At 39.8% G+C, this 20,502-nt stretch overlaps 1 protein-coding gene across 1 annotated transcript in view; it reads right to left on the bottom strand.

The window, feature by feature from the left end:
- The window catches only part of si:dkey-11f4.7 (piezo-type mechanosensitive ion channel component 2), a 718,195-nt gene that overhangs the window by 563,435 nt on the left and 134,258 nt on the right, over window positions 1-20,502 (bottom strand). Inside the window, 3 exon segments of the mRNA XM_058786444.1 lie at window positions 1,509-1,690; window positions 7,887-7,995; window positions 10,727-10,990. Coding sequence (XP_058642427.1) covers window positions 1,509-1,690; window positions 7,887-7,995; window positions 10,727-10,990 — 555 coding nt within the window.

Raw genomic sequence — 20,502 nt, 5'->3', positions numbered from 1 at the left:
CGCTAAAGCAATATCAGTTTTAGTGGCGCAGTTGGGAAGACGCATGCTTTTTGACGCGATCGACCTGAGTTCGAGCCTGCCTTTTGCCGAACTTTTTTTTTCTCTTTTCAAATCTCATATTGCATCAGAAAGGCACTTATTTTAAGTAAAAATGAAGGAAATAATCAAAACGTTGAAAATAAGAGTATTGGGTAGGGTTAGGGTAGGTGTAGGGAGGGCTTTATTGTCCCAATAAGGTGGCATCCAGTTAATAATTTGAATTAAAAGTATAATTTACACTCATTACGTTATTATTGCATACTGTTTTATAATGTACTACAATACTTAGGTGCAGATAATTGCCACTATTTGCAATAAGTAGTATAAATAGCAGAAAATATTGGTATTTTAGCAGTGTAAATAGAATCTATAGCCATTTGCACTTAGTGTAAATAGCATATCTTTAAAAAATACTGCTATTTTCACTTGGTGTAAATAGCATCTATCGCTATTTACACTTAGTGTAAATAGCCGCTGCCAAAAAAATAATCGCCTGCGTTAACGCGCTAATTTTGACATCACTAATATATATATATATATAAAATGTTAACACATTTTGCCCCATATGTCATCTATTTTTTATACTGATATGTATACTATGTTCTAACTTATCTGAAGAGGGGAAAAAAACCTATTTATATAAATAGACTCTTTATAGACGCTTTTGTCAACTCAGAGTCTACAAAGCTGCTTCAGGGGTCTATGAACTACTACAAATACCGTATTGACCCGAATATAAGACAATGTTTTTTTCTTGGAACTACTTCTGAAAAAACGCGGTCGTCTTATATTCGGGGTCTAGACTTTGACATGTCAATAATACACCCACAACGATAGGTGGCGCCAAAAACGCATAAAACGAGTGTGGCATGAAATATGTAATGTGATGTGTGTTGTAAAGATCGCGAGTGAAAACAAAAGAAAAAGAAATGCTTAACAGCAGCATGAGTCGTGACTGTCATGTTAGCCTGATGGGACCAAACTTCCTCTGTAAGTGATTTTAAAACATAAGACAGTACCCAGATTTGAAGACTACAATAAGATTTCACTTCTACTAATAACATTTTGGTAGGCTACTATGAGATTGATAGCCTAAATGTTATATAATTCAGATGGGCTACCTGTTATTGTTATGGTATATCAAAAAGTGTATATTTTTCAATGTCATTGTTGGTACATTTTACCAGTATTTACCATGCTTTCAAAACAAAAATTAAAATAGGGTCGTCTTATATTCGGGACAATACGGACTATTTATATTTTTTAACCAAACCATTAAACAAATGTAAAATTCTCTTTGCCAGACAAAGCAGTAACAGAAACTTGGTTGTTTAATGTAACGTAATGTTCATTGATTTTCTAAAGTAAAGTTATAAGCATTTCAATGTAAGAGACTCTTCAGGTTGGTTGAAAATATGGATCAGGAATTTCTGGCTTGGAAAAAAAGTTAACACTCAGTGTTAGCTCACCTCATAAAGAACCACACAGAAGAGGAATAAGCAGATATAGAGGATTTTGTAGACTGCTACTTTGTCAGAGAAACTGACAAAGAAGAACATGAAGCAGCAGCAGAAGATCCAGTACTTCACCAAAATGCCTTTAACTAATGCTCCCAACATAATCATCATTTGAGAGGTATATATGATGTCACCTATAATAGAAACATACACATTTTAATATCATACACATACACATTTAACAAATAAGGTGTTATATTTTTTAAAACAAACATAAAGGACATAGATAGGACTGTGTCCTCAACTGTCGCTAAACCATGCAGAAATCAACTTAAGCTATAAAGATGAACTAGCATAGACCATCATAAACCATCAATAAACAGCAAACTAGTTTGAGAATTTTTTTAAATACACATGCATTAAAATACTTGATAGAGTTGTCTAAGATGATCAATATATTCAACTGCTTTGTTTTCTGAGTTGTCTCTGAAATAACTGACAAAAAAAACTGTAACTATTTTCGTTGAAATAGAGGCAAGGCCAGGAAATACATTGAATATTGTAATAATAATAATAATAATAATAATAATAATGTTTTATTTATATAGCGCCTATCCAGAGCTCAAGGACACATTACTATGAACATCCAATATGTGAGCATAACATCAAACAATAATACAGAGGATAACTGTAATGTCTGTTTTGGGTTTTGTTTCATGTTCATTGTGTTTTTTGTTTTTTTTGTTATCAACTTTTTATTATTTTTAACACACAACATCACAACATTCATTCAAAACAAACAAACAAACAAAAAAAAACAGACATATAATCAATAATTTTAAGAGTCTAGTCAAAAAGGAGAGAGGGAGGGGGAAAAAGAAAAAACAAATCATTCCTTTATATAATCAAGTATGTTGAAGAAAAAACACTGCCAAGCATCAATAGTAGAAGGCTTGGCCCCATTAATTTGTGCTGTTGTACATTCACAACTCACTATTTTCAGGAGGCTATGGAACATGTTCATTGTTTTCATGTTTTTTTTTTGTTTTGTTCCTGTCTAGTCACATGGTTCCCTTGCCCTCATGTCATCCTGCTATTGGTTCCTTTGTTCAGTGTGTCATGTTGTGATTGGTTGTTTTAGTCATGTGTCTTGGTTATCATTAGGTGTGTTCAACTTGAAGCGGCGCTGCGCAGAATGATCAGTGTATAACATCAAAGTACCGCGAGAGCGATAAGAGAGCAGATGGATCCTTATGCTTTCGAATCGCTGTCACGGTACTTGATGTCATACACTGATCATTCTGCACCATGCCGCTTCAAGTCGAACACACCTATTTATTTTTATCCTGTCATGTGGTCCTTAGTTCTGTTTGCTCATTGGTTGGTTTATGTCATGTGATACTTATTGTTTAGTATTCATAGCCCTCATGTTGCCATTGTCTCTTGTCGTGTACGGTCCTCTGTATCCGCTGGTTGGTGAGTTTATTCCATGTCTGTATTCTTATCAAGTCAAGTCAAATCAAGTCTTTGTTTATTGTCTGGACACCTTTTGGATTAAATAAATTCCTCTCCAGGTGATCAAGCTGCTTTTCTACTGCTTCTTTAAGGGCATATGGAACAGGCCTCGGTTTGTGAAACATAGGGTGAGATCCTTCTTGCACCCTCACTTTAGCTTTAAAGTCGGTAATTTTGCCGTACCCATCTCGAAAAAGAGTTCTCTGTGTTTTTCAAGGACATCACAGAGTGAAGTGACATTCACTGGCAACACATATCTCAAGCTGAAAATCTTCTTCCAGTTTAAAGATATTTTCTGAAGCCAGTTACGCACAAGCAATGGAGGTTTGTCTCCTTTGACCACAACCAATGGATGTGACCACTGTTGTCCCTCAAAGGTGACTGGAACCTTGAGCTCACCCAACACAGGGATTTTGGGTTTCATTTTATTTTGATGGTCCCTTTAACACATTCTATTGACTATAAGTAATGTTGCACCTAAATTTGTACTAACTCTCATTAGAGTGTTAGTAGTGTATTAGTTGACTGGTAGGGTTAGATCAAGTTGACACGTTCTTGCAAAGTTACTTATAGTCAGTAGAATATCTGTTGGGAGACCAACACAATAAGGAGTTAGTAGATATGAAGCAGACAGTCTACTAACACTTTTATGAGAGTTTGTTGACATGTAGTTGCAACATTACTTAGTGTCAACAGAATGTTCAAAAGGGACCATCAAAATAAAGTGTTACCGGATTTTGTCCCCAGTGTATGAGACCAAATGAATGGAGGTTGGATGCAACCTACAGTCCTTCAATTTGTCATTATAAATATACTCTGGGATCAAAGACAAAGAGGCTCCTGTGTCTATCTGCATGCTAACCATTTTGCCATTTATCTGAAGATCAATGTAAATGCCATCTGACATGTCTTGAGCAGAGTAAACAGTGAATAACTCACACAGTTTATCATCCACTGGACACTGTGTCTCTGATGTGTCACCTGACACGAACTGGGCTTTTGCTGAATGCTGAGTTCTATGACTCTTGCATGCACACTGTAAGTGTCCATTTTTTCCACAATTGTGGCAGTTTTCATTTCGGTAACGGCATTCTGTGGGATGGTGGTTGCTGCTTTTATACTTGTTAGAAGGTTGCTGCTGGGCCCCTTTTTTGGTATTACATTGAAAACTTACACATCCTCTGCACCTTTTGCACACTTGTGTCCTTTATGGTTATCTGAGCACCCAGCTCCTTAGTGTCCTTGTGTGCTAATTCTAATGCGAGTGCAATATAACAGGCTTTCTTAAAAGTAAGATCCTTTTCTGACAGTAACCTTCTACAAGTCCACAGACAAATTTGTTCCTCAGTGCATCATCCAGAAATGTTCCAAATTCACATGAACTTGGCAGACGTTTCAAAGCCAGAATGTAGTCAGATATAGTTTCTCCAGGACTTAAGTTGCGTTGGTAAAATCTGAAGCGTTCTGCAATCAGAATGGGCTTGGCCTTAAAATTATCAGAATGGGTCTGAGTCATTTTCTGGTATGTTAAGTCAGTTATTTTAACTGGCTCAACTAGACTTTTCAAGAGGCCATAATCCACAGGTCCTAAAACACTAAGGAATACATCTGCTTTTTTTCCACTGTCAATTTCATTTGCTGCAATCCAACGCTCAAATCTCTCCAAATAGGTAAAAATCCTCTTTAGTACTGTCAAACTCAGGCACCTGTCCTATTGTGGCCATTTTCCTTTTCCTTGGTTTTAGTTTCTTTGTAATTTATTGCCTTTTTTTTTCTTTCTACCGAATGTCACAGATCAGCTGTCTACCTCCATGGCTGCTGTCGTTCTCATTCTGGCCTGACGGTGTCACCGTACTCCCACGAGCTCAGCATGTGACTGTGACTGCCTCCTTACATGTTTGTTTGACTCGCGATTAGTCCTCTTTCTTCTTTTACATGCTATTTTCTTTTAAGTTTCTCTTGGTTTTTTCAAACATTTAGGATTCCAAAACCTCCTTGTTGCCACTGTTATGTTTTTAGGTTCAAAGGAACGACAAAGTCAACCATTTACTGCGGAGCATTATTTACTGAGACATGCTGCTCGTTTTCACTTCCTGTTACATTTCCTCCTTGTGCCAACTAGCGCTCCACATACAAACAAAGTACTGTAATACATGGTATAGATTTACATGCCCAATGCATTACAAGATTGAGACCCCCAATTTATTTCCTGTGTTTGGCATGCCTTCTTCTAGCTCCTCGGTGTATCCGTCAGTTTAACCTCCAGCTATCATTCCCAGTCCAAAGGCCAAATTGAGCGGAAGACTCAGGAGACTGGGAGGTACCTGGGGTCGTCCTGTCATAACCATCAAGACAGCTGGAGCCGATTCATCCACTGGGCTGAGTATGCACAAAATTCCCTCCATCAGGATCTGGAGCTGAGGACATGCCTCCTCCTCCTCCTGTGGACCCAGTGAAGGATAACATCTATAGAGTTCACTCCATCTTGGATAACATCTATCGAGTTCACTCCATCTTGGACTCCCGACGACAGGGTGGCACCCTCGTGCACTTAGTAGACTGGGAGGGATTCGGTCCAGAAGAACGATCCTGGGTCACACAAGATGATATCCTGGACCCCTTTTTGCTATCAGACTTCCATACCTCTTGTCCAGATTGTCCAGCCCCGAGAGGAAGGGGCTGCCCCCATCATTGTCCTCCACAGTCATCTGGAGCTCTTCGTTGAGGAGGGGGTACTATCATGGAGTCAAAATCATAACCTCCAGATCCTCATGCCCTGCCTGCCTGTTCCCAATCCCCTGAGTACTGATCCCTCACACCTGGCACTCCTCATTAGCACTTCCTATATCAGTTGGTTTATCACAATCCGTCACTATCTGGTCTCATCGTTCTATCAAGAGTTGCCGCCTGACTCTGCCCTACTTTCAAGCCTCTCTGCCAGTCCATCTGCCCGTCCTGCCTCATCCTGCCCATCTGTATACTGCTTTTTTAAAATGTTTTATCTGTGCCTGCATACCTGCCTAAAACATCCTCTGTTTTTGTTATCTCATCTCTCTCCCCTTCTGTTGTGTGAAAAGATGATGGCATGCTGCACGCTTTGTCCTTTATTTTTTTCTTCATATTGTTGCATTGCTACACTGTTAGACATTTCAAAGGGTTTTTACAGTAACTTACTGGCAACACTATTGCCAGTAAGTTACTGTAATTAAGATTTACAGTAGCAAACTGCATTTGATTTACAGTTTCAAACTGTACTGTTTTACAGTAAATTACTGCAAAAAATCCAAGTCATCAGTATACTACTGTAATTTGTTCATTTTAATATAGATTTCATTAGATTTGATTATTTTTATATAGAATTCATTTTATTATTACTCTGCATAGGTACTACTGACATTCAGTTAAAACAGACACAATAATTACAAAATATCAAATTCTTTATTTAAAACATTGCATGTATAACACTTCAAAATATAGTCTTCCAGTGCTGGAACAGTGCATCTTCACCATTTCTCCTGTCTTAGGACGTTTTGCAGTGCATTAGGTTGTGTCCTCTGGATTTATCCTCACAAAGAATCTTTAGGCAACAGAAACATAATGGGGAAAAAAGACAAACATCTGCAAAACCCAGGTGCTTCTCCAAAACGTGGCCACCACCTTTGCTCACCATCCACTGTGTTAGTGACAGAAATGTCTTCTCTGAAAAACAAGTAGTAGAAATGGCACACTTTTAAAAGACAAACTCCATATAGAATACGCAAACCTCTCAAAACCATAGTTGGCCATCATTAATTACTAACACCTGATCAAAATTTCACATTCGTTAACCTAATGTTAATATAAGATAAGCGTTGCTCGTTAAAAATAATTTTATTTTGGTAACTTAATTCAATAAGGTGACAAAAGTCGTTTGAAACGACAGCGCAGTTTAACATAGTAAGTTTGTTACCGCCATGTTGATGGGTAAATGTTACTAACGTTAGGTAAACTAGTGTGCAAAAATCACACACAGACAAACGTACATATATTTTTACCTTGTTTGCTGGTCTTATTATCTCATAAGGTGCATCGACACACAGTGCAGATGTTCTCCGGAACTCTCCCACGTTGCGGGTTCATCCTCGGGAAAAACCCACGGCGCTGCCCCGCTACTTCCGTGTCTTCCTCGGACGCGAGTGGCGCAGCGCGACTCGATAAAAAACAATATAGAACCCATTATATATAGTATATATAGTAATATTATATACTATCTACAGTGGATGCGGACAGTAAAGTGATGCCCCGGTATATTTCTGACGTACAGATGCACTCCAAGTGCTCGCGCCGTTTCTGACACAAAGTACAAACGGATTTTCCAATCATTACAAGCGATGTAACATGTCCAGTGCAGTCAGTCCCAAGCTGTTGCGGCGTTATAGACACGGTGCAGGGCAAATTGTGTCAATCCAAATTTAAGAAATGAGGAAAATAAAATAACCTCAATAGAATGGTGCCAAAGAAGGCGTTACAGCAAATGCAGTAGTATACAGCAATTTTTAAAAAATACAGTAAGTCTCTGTATGTGGGGTCTGACGTCACAGAAAATTCCCATGATGCAAAAGGTATTACAGTTATTTACTGTAAAAGGAATTTGCAGTACTGGGTGATATACATTAAATAACTGCAGAAATTACAGAAATGTCTAACAGTGTACTTATGATTTAAAAATGCATTTTTGTGTTGTCTTTGTAAGAAGCGATAAGTGGTCAGTACATAAACATTTGAAACATACTTTGTAACAAATGCTGCCCCCCTCCCCTCCAAAATTATTTTCTCTATGCCATGCATAGACTGAATTAAACTGGTTTTAACAAAAAAAAAAAAAGATATGCATACATGAATGTACTTTGACTTCCATTAAATGATCTGCTGTCTGCAGCTCCTCTTCATTTTTTTCTTTCAGCTTTTGTCTAAGTAAAATCCAGAAACTAAACGTGTAAGAAACCTGCAAAGAATTAATTAGACTGTAAAACACAGGGGAAAGTTACACATAGGTCTATACAATTTTGGTAACACTTTAGAATGCCGTTTCATCATTAACCATTAACTACACAGGAACAAAAACTAACACAACATTAACATTTAGTAACTAATTTTAACTATAACACAACAGTCTGATTAAAAAAAATAGTATGTAATAGCACTTAGCTGAATGAGGTCATTCATTATTAGCTAATAAGTAACTGCTATTTTTCATACCTCCTAGAGGACTACTAAGAACTACTATATACAGGTCCATAATTAATGCAATTAATTCATTATGTATTCTTAATTCTGAAGTGAACATCATGGTAACCCACTAGTAATGACTCGGAAGTTGCTAGTAATGAATGAAGTCATTGTAAGATGAAGTCATTGAAGTCATTTGAGGTTTTTGTAATGTTTTGATAGTAATGACTCCTTCTAAAGGAATTATTAGTTATTTAGAATAGCATCATTGCAGCCCACTAGTAATGACTCAACAGTTACCAAATGCATCAGAGGGAATTATTATCTAAAACTTTACAAAACCCCCAAAAGCTTTCAATGACTTAAGTGATTACTAGGATTTATCATGCTTTTTACTTTAGAATATGGTTCCAAATAATTAGCAATTCATTTTGAAGGATTTGGTAATACTTGAGTCATAAGTAGTGGATTACCATGATCTTCACTTGAAGATTCATTTAAAATTGACTATACATTATGTATTATTTGCATTGATTATAAACCTGCATATAGTAATTCTTAGTATAGTATTCTTAGTCCTCTGGGAAGTATGAAAAACAGTAGTTATTGATTAAGTAATAGTAAACTATGTGCTATTACTGTGTTATTACTTAGAAATTTGTTGTTAGTTAATAGAAGTTACTGGAATCTTAATACTGTGTCACTCATTGTTACCAAAACAGGTATTAAAAATAATAACAAACATTGTTAAAGACAAGTTAAAACAGTTACTAATCACCTGACAAGTCAACCTGATCTCACAGAATTCCGTGTAATGTTCACGGACTTAATTAACCCCGAATCTGTGGTGGCATCACGGAATTGCCGAAATTTCCGTGGTGGGCTCACAGAAGGCATCAGCCGTGGTCCATGCACGGATTTACTGGTTTAACACCAGCGCTGCATCGGACCACGTAAAAAGAGTGACTCCGATGCAGTTATACTTTCACTGGAGTACCTGACCCCACCCCTACCCTAAACCTACCCAGTTCTGAACAATAATGATAACAATAAATTATCGCGTCGGCATATTTAAAGTGTTGAACCAGTGGATCCGTGCGTGGTTCACGGCTGATGCCTGTCACTGACTTACATTGGTATCACTTCTGTGAGCCCATCACAGATTTTTTTCTGTGAGCCCATCACGGAATTTTCGGCGATTCCGTGATGCCACCACAGATTCGGAGGTTAATTCAATCCGTGAACATTACACGGAATTCTGTGAGATCATGTTGGACAAGTTAATTAATCTGAGTTAAATAAGTTAAATAGTTAAATAATTTAGTGCTGGGGCGACTACAGGAACAGTTTGAAAAATCTGCACAATTGTGGATAAATTGAGATCCAAGACTATGTAAGATTTATGTAAGACATTCAATCATTAAACTTGTATGACATTTAGAGCTCCAATATATACACTTTTTTGATGTTATGGTGTCATGTTATTCATGAGAGTGTTCAAAAATACACAGCTTCCAGATCATTTACTTTACCCAAGTACACTTAATAAACCGGTAACACTTTAGAATAATGGGTCATTTGTTAACATTAGTTAATGTATTAACTAACATGAACAAACAATGAACAATGCATTTATTACAGTATTTATTCCTCTTTGTTAACGTTAGTTAATAAAAATACAATCATTCATTGTTAGTTCATGTTAGTTCACAGTGCATTAACTAATGTTAACAAACACAACTTGTGATTTTAATAATGCATTAGTAAATGCTGAAAATAGCATTAACTAAGATTAATAAATGCTGTAGTAGTATTGTTCACTCTTAGTTCATGTTAGTTAATACATTAACTAATGTTAACAAATGACCCATTATTCTAAAGTGTTACCAATAAACCTATAATAATTTATTTTTCAAAGCAATTTGGATGGATTTCATGGGTAACTGAAAACATTCATGTGACATTTCCGAATGCATGTCATGTCATATCCATACACAGTGAAAAGCTTCAGTTGTGGGAAACGTGAAGCTCAAAATTTGTTGTTACAATGAAGAAAACTGACCATAGATTATTCAAAACGGTAAAACTACATGCAGTGTCAGTACCACAAGTGTTTCTCGCCCGGTCACTTCAGTTCATACTTATGTGATTATTTGAATTTATGATTATAATTATTAATTTATGATTTGCTGTCTGTCTGAACCAAAGAAATAAAAGCAATTTTTGTTTTATTTTTATTTTTTTCCCCATTGCATCGAATCGCATTGTGTTGAATCAAATAGAATCAAAATCAGGTTGCACTGCATCATAATAGGGGTGAATTGTACAGCATCACATCATGCTTCATATGTATCTTTAATGTATTTTTAGCATTGGCTATGCATCAAGATGCGTAACATATCGGCCTAAGTTATGGAGATGCACTTCTCTAACAGATATAGCTAATTGTTCAGCTCTACACTAAGAACTCTTTGTTAAGCTCTATCACAAGGTTTAGTTTTACATACCTTTGCAGCAAGGTGAACACAGGGCACTGGATAACCATAGAAATCAAAGTCAATCAAGACATGCTTTGATAAAGTAGGGAAAATGTCAATATGGTTAAGATGGAGTTGACTAATGAATGTAACCACTAGCAGCAATGTCCCATAGGCAGCAAGGATTGGAGCACTTAGCATGGCGAACCGTTGCCGATCCTTCAACATCCAGATTACACATGACCACACCAGTAACACAAATGTAAGCCATGAGTTATAGCTGATGCTCCATACCTGGATGCATACAAAGAAAAACAAGCATATTACCAGCATGAATGAAGGACATAATATGGATAGTGCATTAAAAGTGTCATAAAAGTAAGCCTAAAAGATGTTACAATTCATATGCACACAGACACAGAAATGTCTAAAGTAAAAAACTTAAATAATACAATAAATAAAAAAATAAAAAAAACAAGCAAATAAAAAAGTGTGACCAGACGTTCAGGAAACATGAGCTGTCAAATGCAATGTGCAGTAATGGCACATTATGAAATGTGTATTTTTTAAATTGTAATTATTTAAATCAAGTTGTAAAATACAACTAAACATGTATTATTCACAGTAAGCCTCTGCTTCCTAAATTATGTAAACACCTGCTTTGTTTGTTTAAGCAGTCTGGCAATACAACAATGGCTCAACCAATGGAAAAAAGTTTGGTGCAGGATCTGTTTGTCCAAACTAATGGAAGATGAGAGGAGTTTTGGGGGGAACCTGTCTAAAAACAGTCACATGGGTGACTTCATGAAGACCTGTGCAGATCAACGGGTGCCTACCTTAATGCAAAGTGTGCCAGTAATACATTTTGTGAGACTTTTGTAAATGCTACCACCTTATTATTATGTATGTCATCAAATAACTGCTGGATCAAGATGAGACCAGGGCTGCATTTCCCAAAAGCATTGTAACCATCGTAGAACCATTGCCACCATGATGCTTTGCGAAAAGCAAGTTATGTGACATACTTGGGCAAGTTTATGTGTGTGCATATATATATATATACATATACATACACATATATATATATATATATATATATATATATATATATATATATGGTAACACTTTAGAATAGGGAACACTTATTCACTATTAACTACGAGTTTTCCCTCAATAAATTCCTAATTTGCTGCTTATTAATAGTTAGTAAGGTAGTTGTTAAGTTTAGGTATTTGGGTAGAATAAGGCATTAATTTGTGCTTAATTACTTCTAATTAATGGCTAATATTCTAGTAACATGCATGCTAATAAGCAACTAGTTAAGAGACCTTAAAATAAAGTGCAGAATAAGTGAAAATGTGAATAATTTTAACAAAATAAGAGGAGGTCATACAAAATGCATGCTATTTTTTATTTAGTATTGTCCTGAGTAAGATATTTTACATAAAATATGTTTACATATAGTTCACAAGACAAAAAAAAAAAAAAACAATTGCTGAAATTATTAAAATAACCCCCTTCAAAAGTTTGGGAACCCTTAGTTCTTAATACTGTGTGTGGTTACCTGGATGATCTAGGACTGTCTTGTTTTGTTTTTGTTTTTGTTTTGTGATGGTTGTTCATGAGTCCCTTTTTTGTTCTGAATAGTTAAACTGAGCACTGTTCTTACATTTACATTTTACATTTAATAATTTAGCAGACGCTAAGACAGAACTGCTCCAAAGCGACTTACAAATGAGGAGAACAATAGAAGCAATCAGACCAACGAGAGAGCAACAGTATACAAGTGCTGTGACAAGTCTCAGTTAGTCCAGCACAGTACACATAGCTAGGGTGTTTTTTGTTTTTTTAAATAGAATAGAGTAGAATAGAGTAGAGTAGAGTAGAATAGAATAGAATATAATAGAATAGAATAGAATAGGTAAGTGCTAGTATTAGTTCGTCAGGTGCTGGCGAAATAGATGCGTCTTTGAAAATGGCCAAAAACTCAGTTGTTCGAATTAAGATAGTCATTCCACTAGCTGGACACAGTCCAGGAAAAGGTCTGTGAGAGTGACTTTGTGCCTCTTTGGGATGGCACCACAAGGCGCCGTTCACTTGCAGAATGCAAGCTTCTGGAGGGCGCATAAGTTTGAACTAGCGAGTTTAGGTATATTAGTGCAGCGCCAGTTGCTGTCTTGTAGGCAAACATCAGTACCTTGAATTTGATGCGAGCAGCTACTGGTAGCTAGTGTAAACTGATGAAGGGAGGTGTAACGTGAGCTTTTTTCGGCTCGTTAAAGACCACTCTCACTGCTGCATTCTGGATCAGTTGCAGTTGCAGAGGTTTGATAGTACATGCGGGATGGCCCTCCAAGAGACCTTTACAATACTCCAGTCTGGAGAGAACAAGAGCTTGGACAAGGAGTTGTGCAGCTTGCTCTTATAAGAAGGGTCTAATCTTCCTAATGTTGTAAAAGGCAAATCTGCAGGACCGGGCCGTTGTAGCAATATGGTCTGTGAAGCTTAACTGATTATCAATCACAACTCCAAGGTTCCTGGCTGTCCTGGAAGGACTTATTGTTGACGAACCCAGCTGTATAGAGAAGTTGTGATAAAGTGCTGGGTTGGCTGAGACCACAAGCAGTTCTGTCACAAGCTAGAAATGTCTCTCAGACAGGTTGCAATGTGAACAGCTACCGTCGGATCATCTGGTTGGAATGAGAAGTAGAGTTGAGTGTCATCAGCATTAGCAATGATAAGAAAAGCCATGCTTCTGAATGACAGATTCTAATGATGACATATAGATGGAGACGAGGTTCAAGCACTGAGCCTTGAGGAACCCCAGTAGCAAGAAGTTGTGACTTAGAAACCTCACCCCTCCAAGACACCCTGACAGACCTACCTGAGAGCTAAGACTTGAACTACAGGAGTGCGGTTCCTGAGATGCCTATCTTTATGAGAGTGGACAGGAGGATATGGTGGTTAACTGTGTCAAACGCAGAAGACAGATCCAGCAAGATGAATACTGAGGAGTTGGAAGTTGCTCTTGCCAGTTGCAGGGCAGTCTCAATTGAGTGGCTGTTTTTGAAGCCAGATTGGTTGTTGTCCAGGAGGTTGTTCTGTGCAAGGAACATATGGCGCTTTTCCACTTTGTGGTACGATTCGGCTCGGCACAGTTCAGAACGGCACAGCACAGCTCAGTTCAGCTCGGTTTGCGTTTCCACTGCAGTTTAGTACCGCTTTAGAGTGGGCGGGATTATTCACGTGTTGTTATAGTTGCGACGCCTCTACTGCCGTGACTCCTGAAAAACATTTTAATTCCACGTCGTTCCATCACGCTCTCGCTGGATCCGCTCCTCGGCTATGAATAAGAGGAATGTCTGTAACAAGTGGACAGCTAGTAGGAAGATTTCAAAGGATAAGTTTGGAAATGTCTGTCTCCGAGAGTGGACAGAAGGAGGAGAGAGAGTGTATATTTGTCGTTATGAAGTTATCATCGGTTTGTGGTGTGGGGAATTGGTCACTGATGTTTCTTGTTTTATTTATGAAGAATATTGCAAAGTCATCAGCTGTAAGATTTGATGAAGGAGCAGGGGGAGGGGGACAGAAAAGAGAAGAGAACGTTTTGAAAAGTGTGCCAGAGTCAGAACAGTTGTTAATTTTGTTGTGATAGTATGTCGTTTTAGCAGTGGAGAGGTTTGCAGAGAAGGAAGATAGGAGTGACTGATCCACACTAAGGTCGGGAGAGTTTTTTAATTTGCGCCATTTCCTCTCTGCAGCCCTGAGTCTAGAGCGATATTCACGGAGAACATCGGACAGCCAGGGGGCAGAGGGGGTAGTGCGTGCTGGTCTAGATGAAAGGGGGCAAAATTTGTCTAAGCAAGATGTTAGAGTGGAGCAGAGTGTGTCAGTAGCACTGTTTGTGTCCAGTGCTGAAAACTGAGAGGGTGAAGGAAGTGAGGATGAAACCATAGAGGATAGGTGAGAGGGAGAGAGTGAGCGTAGGTTACGCCGCAAGGTGACCTGCGGAGGAGTGTGTGCTGTGTCAGGAGTTAGTGTGAGGTTAGAAATGATGAGGAAGTGGTCTGAGGTGTGTAATGGAGCAATGGTGTGTGTAGATGAGGTCCAGTTGGTTACCTGATTTGTGAGTAGCCATAGTAGACACTCTCTTGAGATCAAATGAGACGAGCAGAGTGTTGAAGTCAGCAGCCTGGGGTTTCTCTAGTTGGATGTTGACGTCACCGAGCAGTACCAGAGGAGTACCATCCTCAGGAAAGTTTGATAGTAACACATCCAACTCCTCCAAGAAGTTAACCAGTTGACATTGTAACGCTCGGCCGAAATAAGGCGGTTATTTCCACAAGGAAGATACTCTGAGTCACAGTCCAAAACAGCAGAAAGTAGAATTAGGCGATCGATCGCTATATTTCCAGTTGAGCATGAAGAACGACCCTCAACCAGCTTCTTTTATCGGAAGTGCAAAATCAGATAATTAGGATGACGTCACGGGATTCCCCTGGCACGTCGCGAGCGAACTCTTGCGAGAAGAAAAAAGTGTACACAACACTCAACAGGGCAATACAAATAAAGGGACAACGATAACAGCTGTGATACATCAATAATCAAAGTAACATATTGTCAACAGCTTTATAAATATCTCCCTCTTATGTGGCCGTGCTAGGTAAGGTAGACGAGTGATGAGAAGTTACGGAAAGACATGGGACCGCATGACTAGAAGCTGGCTCGCATAGCCTGGACAAGGCATCTGGACCCATGTTGAGGCAGCCTTTCCTGTGAAGGACCTGAAAGTTGAATTGTTGTAGTCTGAGAGTCCAGCGTGTGAGGTGTGAGGAGGTTTTAGGGCAGTTGAAGGCCCAGGCGAGTGCAGCATGATCTGTAAAGACATCAAATGGCCTCCCCTCCAGGTAATGCCTCCACTTTTCAACAGCCCAAACCACAGCTAGACATTCTTTTTCCGACGTACTATAATTTCTTTCCGCCCCTGTTAAAGTCCTTGAAGCATACGCCACCACTTTTTCTCCTTCCACAGAGTGTTGGGTGAGGATAGCCCCCAGTCCTACATCGCTCGCCTCAGTGTGCACTTGGAAGGCTTTGTTGAGGTCTGGTTGGATGAGCACAGGTGATTTTTGCAGTGCTTGTTTAAGTGCCTTCATGCTACCTTGACATTCTGGAGTCCACTCCCACTTAACTCCTTTCTTTTTAAGGTGGTTCAATGGAGCAGCGAGGCCAGCAAAGTGGGGTATGAACTTATGATACCACCCTGCCAAGCCCAGAAATCTTTGCAGCGCTTTAAGGTCTTGCGGTAGAGGGAACTCTGCAACTGCCTTGGTCTTTTCCCTGTCTATCTCCACACCCCTCCCAGAGACTATATGGCCGAGGAACTTGAGCTGTGGTTTGAAGAAGTGGCATTTCTTCATATTCAAAGTCAGGTTTGCTTGGGTGAGTTTATGGAAGACAGTGTTGAGATGTTGAATGTGCTGCTCTAATGTCTTTGAATAGGTGATGATATTGTCGATGTAGACAAAACAGAACTTCCCCCTCAAATCCACCAGAACTCTCTCCATCAAACGTTGGAAGGTGGCTGTGGAGTTTCTGAGACCATAAGGCATAGACTTGAATTGAAATAGCCCTTTGGTGGTAATAAAAGCGGTTTTCTCTTTACTTGCCTCTTCCATCTCCACCTGCCAATATCCAGAACGCAGATCCAATGCACTGAACCAGGAGCCGCCTTCCAGAGATTCTAGAATGTCATGAATCAGAGGCATTGGGTAAGCGTCAGGTACGGTCTTGCTGTTTAACTTCCTGTAATCCACACAGAACCTGTACGAGCCATCAGTTTTGGGGACCAGGACCACAGGTGAAGACCAAGGCGAGAAGGAGGGCTCAATGATGTTGTCTTGTATCATCTGGTCAACTTGTTCCTCAATTATCTGTTTTTTGAGGGGTGAAACTCTGTATGCGTGGGATTTGAAAGGTATGTCATCAGTCAATGTGATCTTGTGTTGTACGACTGATGTCTTACCCAGGATGCTTGAAGTGGTGCGTGGCCAGGTGGAGATCAACCTCAGCAACTCTTCCTGATTGTCAGAGTCCCACTGTGTACTCTCATGGGTGAAGGACATGAGATCGGGAAGTTTGCCAGTTGGTGGTAAGGCGTAGTATAGATTCACCTCAGCAGCTGTCAGTGAATGAGCTTGACCTGAGGGTGTAGTCAGACCTGCTGTAACCTGTGATGGCAGGAAAGGGTAATAGGTGTATCCTTTTACAGATCTTAAGCCATACCTGCCTTGGCCCACTTCCAACACTGCTCCAGTGGCATTCAGAAAGTCCAACCCAGCAATAAGGGGAAAGGCGAGATGAGTGTTTTTCAGGATATATGTATCCACCGTGCATTCTTAATCATGCCAGTGATACTGTAATTTTTGCAGGTCTCTGGACTGGTGAATTGTTCCATCTGCCATTATGAATCTCTGAGGGGAAGAGTTAACGACTGGTGGACTCTCAGTCTACAGCTGTTTCCACAGACTTTCCTGCATCAAGGTGTAAGAGCTTCCTGTGTCTAACACTGCCTTCATCTCTTGTCCATTCACCCTCACAGGAACTATGAGGAGAGAAGTGACTGGATGTGGTTGTGCCAGGGTCACTCCAGCCAGATATTTGCTGTAGGTTCGCTCTGCAGGTTTCTTGGTCTCTGGCTTCCATTTCAGACAGAGAGCCCGGTAATCATAGGCAAAGTCCCTCAGGCGTTGTCGCGGCTGCTGGACCAACGTCCTCAGCTTCTCCTCTACTTCAGAGAGGTAATCGTCTGAAAGAAAAGTCGCCATGAATGCCTTTTTGAAGGACTGCCAATCTGTTACCTTAGCCTTCTCTGCTTTCCACCAGCTCAGAGCGGGTCCTTTCAGGACGGTACTCAGAGTACCGATGAGCTCGACACTGGGGAGAGGCCTGATCTCCAGAAAGTTCTTACACTGCTCGATAAAGTTGAGCACTTCTGCAGTCTCGCAGGAGTCACCGAAAGAGGGGAACTCTAGGCGGATGGGAGGACAAGCACAAAATGAGAATGAGCCAGCCATAACTGAGGAGGTAAGCACATTAGGTGGGTGAGTATGCACCGGAGGAGTTACATTATACGTAATATTTTGAGCTGGATGAATTGGACCTTTCTGCTTATCATTGACCGGCCTTGGAGTCTGTGGACAATAGACCGGAGAAATGTGGGAGGAAGATGGAGAGTAAGCCTGTAATCTGGAGAGTGTGGGAGTACTGGTAAGTCTTAGCTTTTTCATTTGACTTTCCCATTTAGCACCTCTCCTCAAAAAACAATCAGTTACAGCCCTTTCTAATTTTTCCAATGATTTTAGGAAATAATCCTCCAAACCCGCCAAGCTCTTATCTACGGCCTGCCTGAAACTGGTCTCCCGGTTTACTGTACTGTCTATTGACTGTTTGAAATCATGTTCTATATTTTGTACTTTTTGATTGAGGGCCAATAAATCCTCCTTAACTTGTGCTATGTCTGCCTGCATTGTTTGTATCACTTCACCACTTAAACTACTGCTCCCATCATCATCATCGGACTGATCAGAGTCAGAAATGTACAATAAGCTTATCATAGATGTTATTTCAGCAGTAGGATTGCGCCTGGTGACAAATGGACCTGCTGTAAAATCCACATCAGGTTGTTCAACAATCTCTTGTTCATTTACAGGTGTACTTAAGTTTTCTGTATTTACAGTGTTTACAGTATTACCATCAGTAACTGCATCGGGACTTGTTACATCCATTCTGATTATTACACAAATCCCAAACAACACAACAAAAGAGATTCCCTGTATGGGCCACCAATATGTAACGCTCGGCTGAAATAAGGCAGGCTACACAAATAAAATGATCCGGTTATCTCTTTAACTATTGTGTTCGACTGAATGCAGGTAAAATGAGCAACAAAACAAGGAATAAATGCCGACCCGGAGTGTATTATACAAAATGATGCAGGAAAAAATATATATACGTATGTACAAGTATGCATGGGTGTAAATGTCCATAAAAGTCCAATGGTGTGGTGTGTGTATGTTTCGGTCTCACCAGTGAAACTTTGCTAGTCCGGGAGCACGTTAAGGAACTGCCTCAAGTCCAAGGCAAAATAATCCCACCAAAACGGTTATTTCCACAAGGAAGAAACTCTGAGTCACAGTCCAAAACCACAAAAAATAGAATTAGGCGATCGATCGCTATATTTCCAGTTGAGCACGAAGAACCGGCTTCTTTTATCGGAAGTCCAAATCAGATGATTAGAATGACGTCACGGGATTCCCCTGGCACGTCGCGAGTGAACTCTCGCGAGAAGAAAACAGAGTACACAACACTCGACAGGGCAATACAAACAAAGGGACAACGATAACAGCTGTGATACATCAATAATCAAATTAACATATTGTCAACAGCTTTATAAATCTCTCCCTCTTATGTGGCCGTGCTACAACCTGGGGGACGATAAACAATTACAAAGTGAATTTTAACAGGGTGGGTAATAGCAATTGCATGTGATTCAAATGAATTGTTGCCTGTAAGAGATGGTAGAAGATCAAATTTCCATTCATTTGAGATAAGTAGACCAGTACCTCCACCCCTGCTAATCGCGCGAGGGGTGTGGGAAAAAATGAAATTAGTGGAGAGGGCTGCACAAGTGGCAGTGTCCTCGGGTTTGATCCAAGTCTCAGTTAGGGGCATGAGGTTGAGACCGGAATGAGTAGCAATAGAAGAAATCAATTCTGCTTTGTTTACAGCAGACTGGCTGTTTCAGAGACCAACTGGAATAGAGAGTAAAGCAGTAGAGAACATAGGGGCAGGCCGTAGATTATTAGGATTGGCCTGCCTCCAATGTACAGTGTGTGCTTTCCGAGTGTTAATAGTAATAGTAGAGATTCAAAAGCACATAATGAGTACAATTGACTAAACAAGTACATGAGAACAAGCTGTTCAAAAAGTAAAGAAAGGGGAGAAAAGCAATACTCAAGTGCCTTGTCAGTGTCCTTGCTCGGTGGAGTCACGCAGGTAGAGTCGATGGTCTTTACACTCGTCGGTCTTCACACGCAGGGCTGCCGCGACCGCTGCCACGGTGAACTAGTAAATTTTATGCTCGCCTGATTACTCGTTATTGAAGTCAGCTGGCCACACCTTACTACTTAGTAAACCGAAACTGGAAAGTCACGGGATATGCACGAGAACAAATGCGACTTGAGCACGCATTTACCACGGTAAACACAGTAATCAAAACAATGTTTCCTAGCAATGACAATCTAATGAGATCAGAAAACAAAACACTTACAAACTGCTGTCCTCTTCTGCTGCTCTACTTCTTCTTATAACAAGTGCTTGCAAACGGGTAAATACTTTTAATGGCTTTGGCCACGCCTTACTACTGAAGGCCAGGACATACCAAGCCGACAGTCGGCCGTCAGCCAACGTCAGGCCGACGGCGAGCGACGGTCGGGCTAGTTTGTTTGGTGTGTTCCACTTGTCGGCTCTCGTTGGGCTCATGTCGGCAGCAGTTTGCCATTGAATCGGCGTCGGGACCATCGGCGAGAGGGAGAACTCTGATTGGATGTTCAGTTTAGTGAAGGAGTCAGTGCCCGAGAATTAAAGCGAAAGTGATGAAAACGAGCACGTAAATGAAGGCGGTACAGACAGAAGGCTGTTTAAATGTTACATGATCTTTCCCAATCATTCTAATACGTGAATCTTTTCATAAAAACATGAGCCGCTTAAAATGATTAAAGTTATCAACGTTACTGATATTCAAA

Source organism: Onychostoma macrolepis, chromosome 09, assembly GCF_012432095.1.
Source record: "Onychostoma macrolepis isolate SWU-2019 chromosome 09, ASM1243209v1, whole genome shotgun sequence".
NCBI classification, from domain to species: Eukaryota; Metazoa; Chordata; class Actinopteri; order Cypriniformes; family Cyprinidae; genus Onychostoma; species Onychostoma macrolepis.
This window is presented reverse-complemented; position numbering and strand designations above follow the sequence as displayed.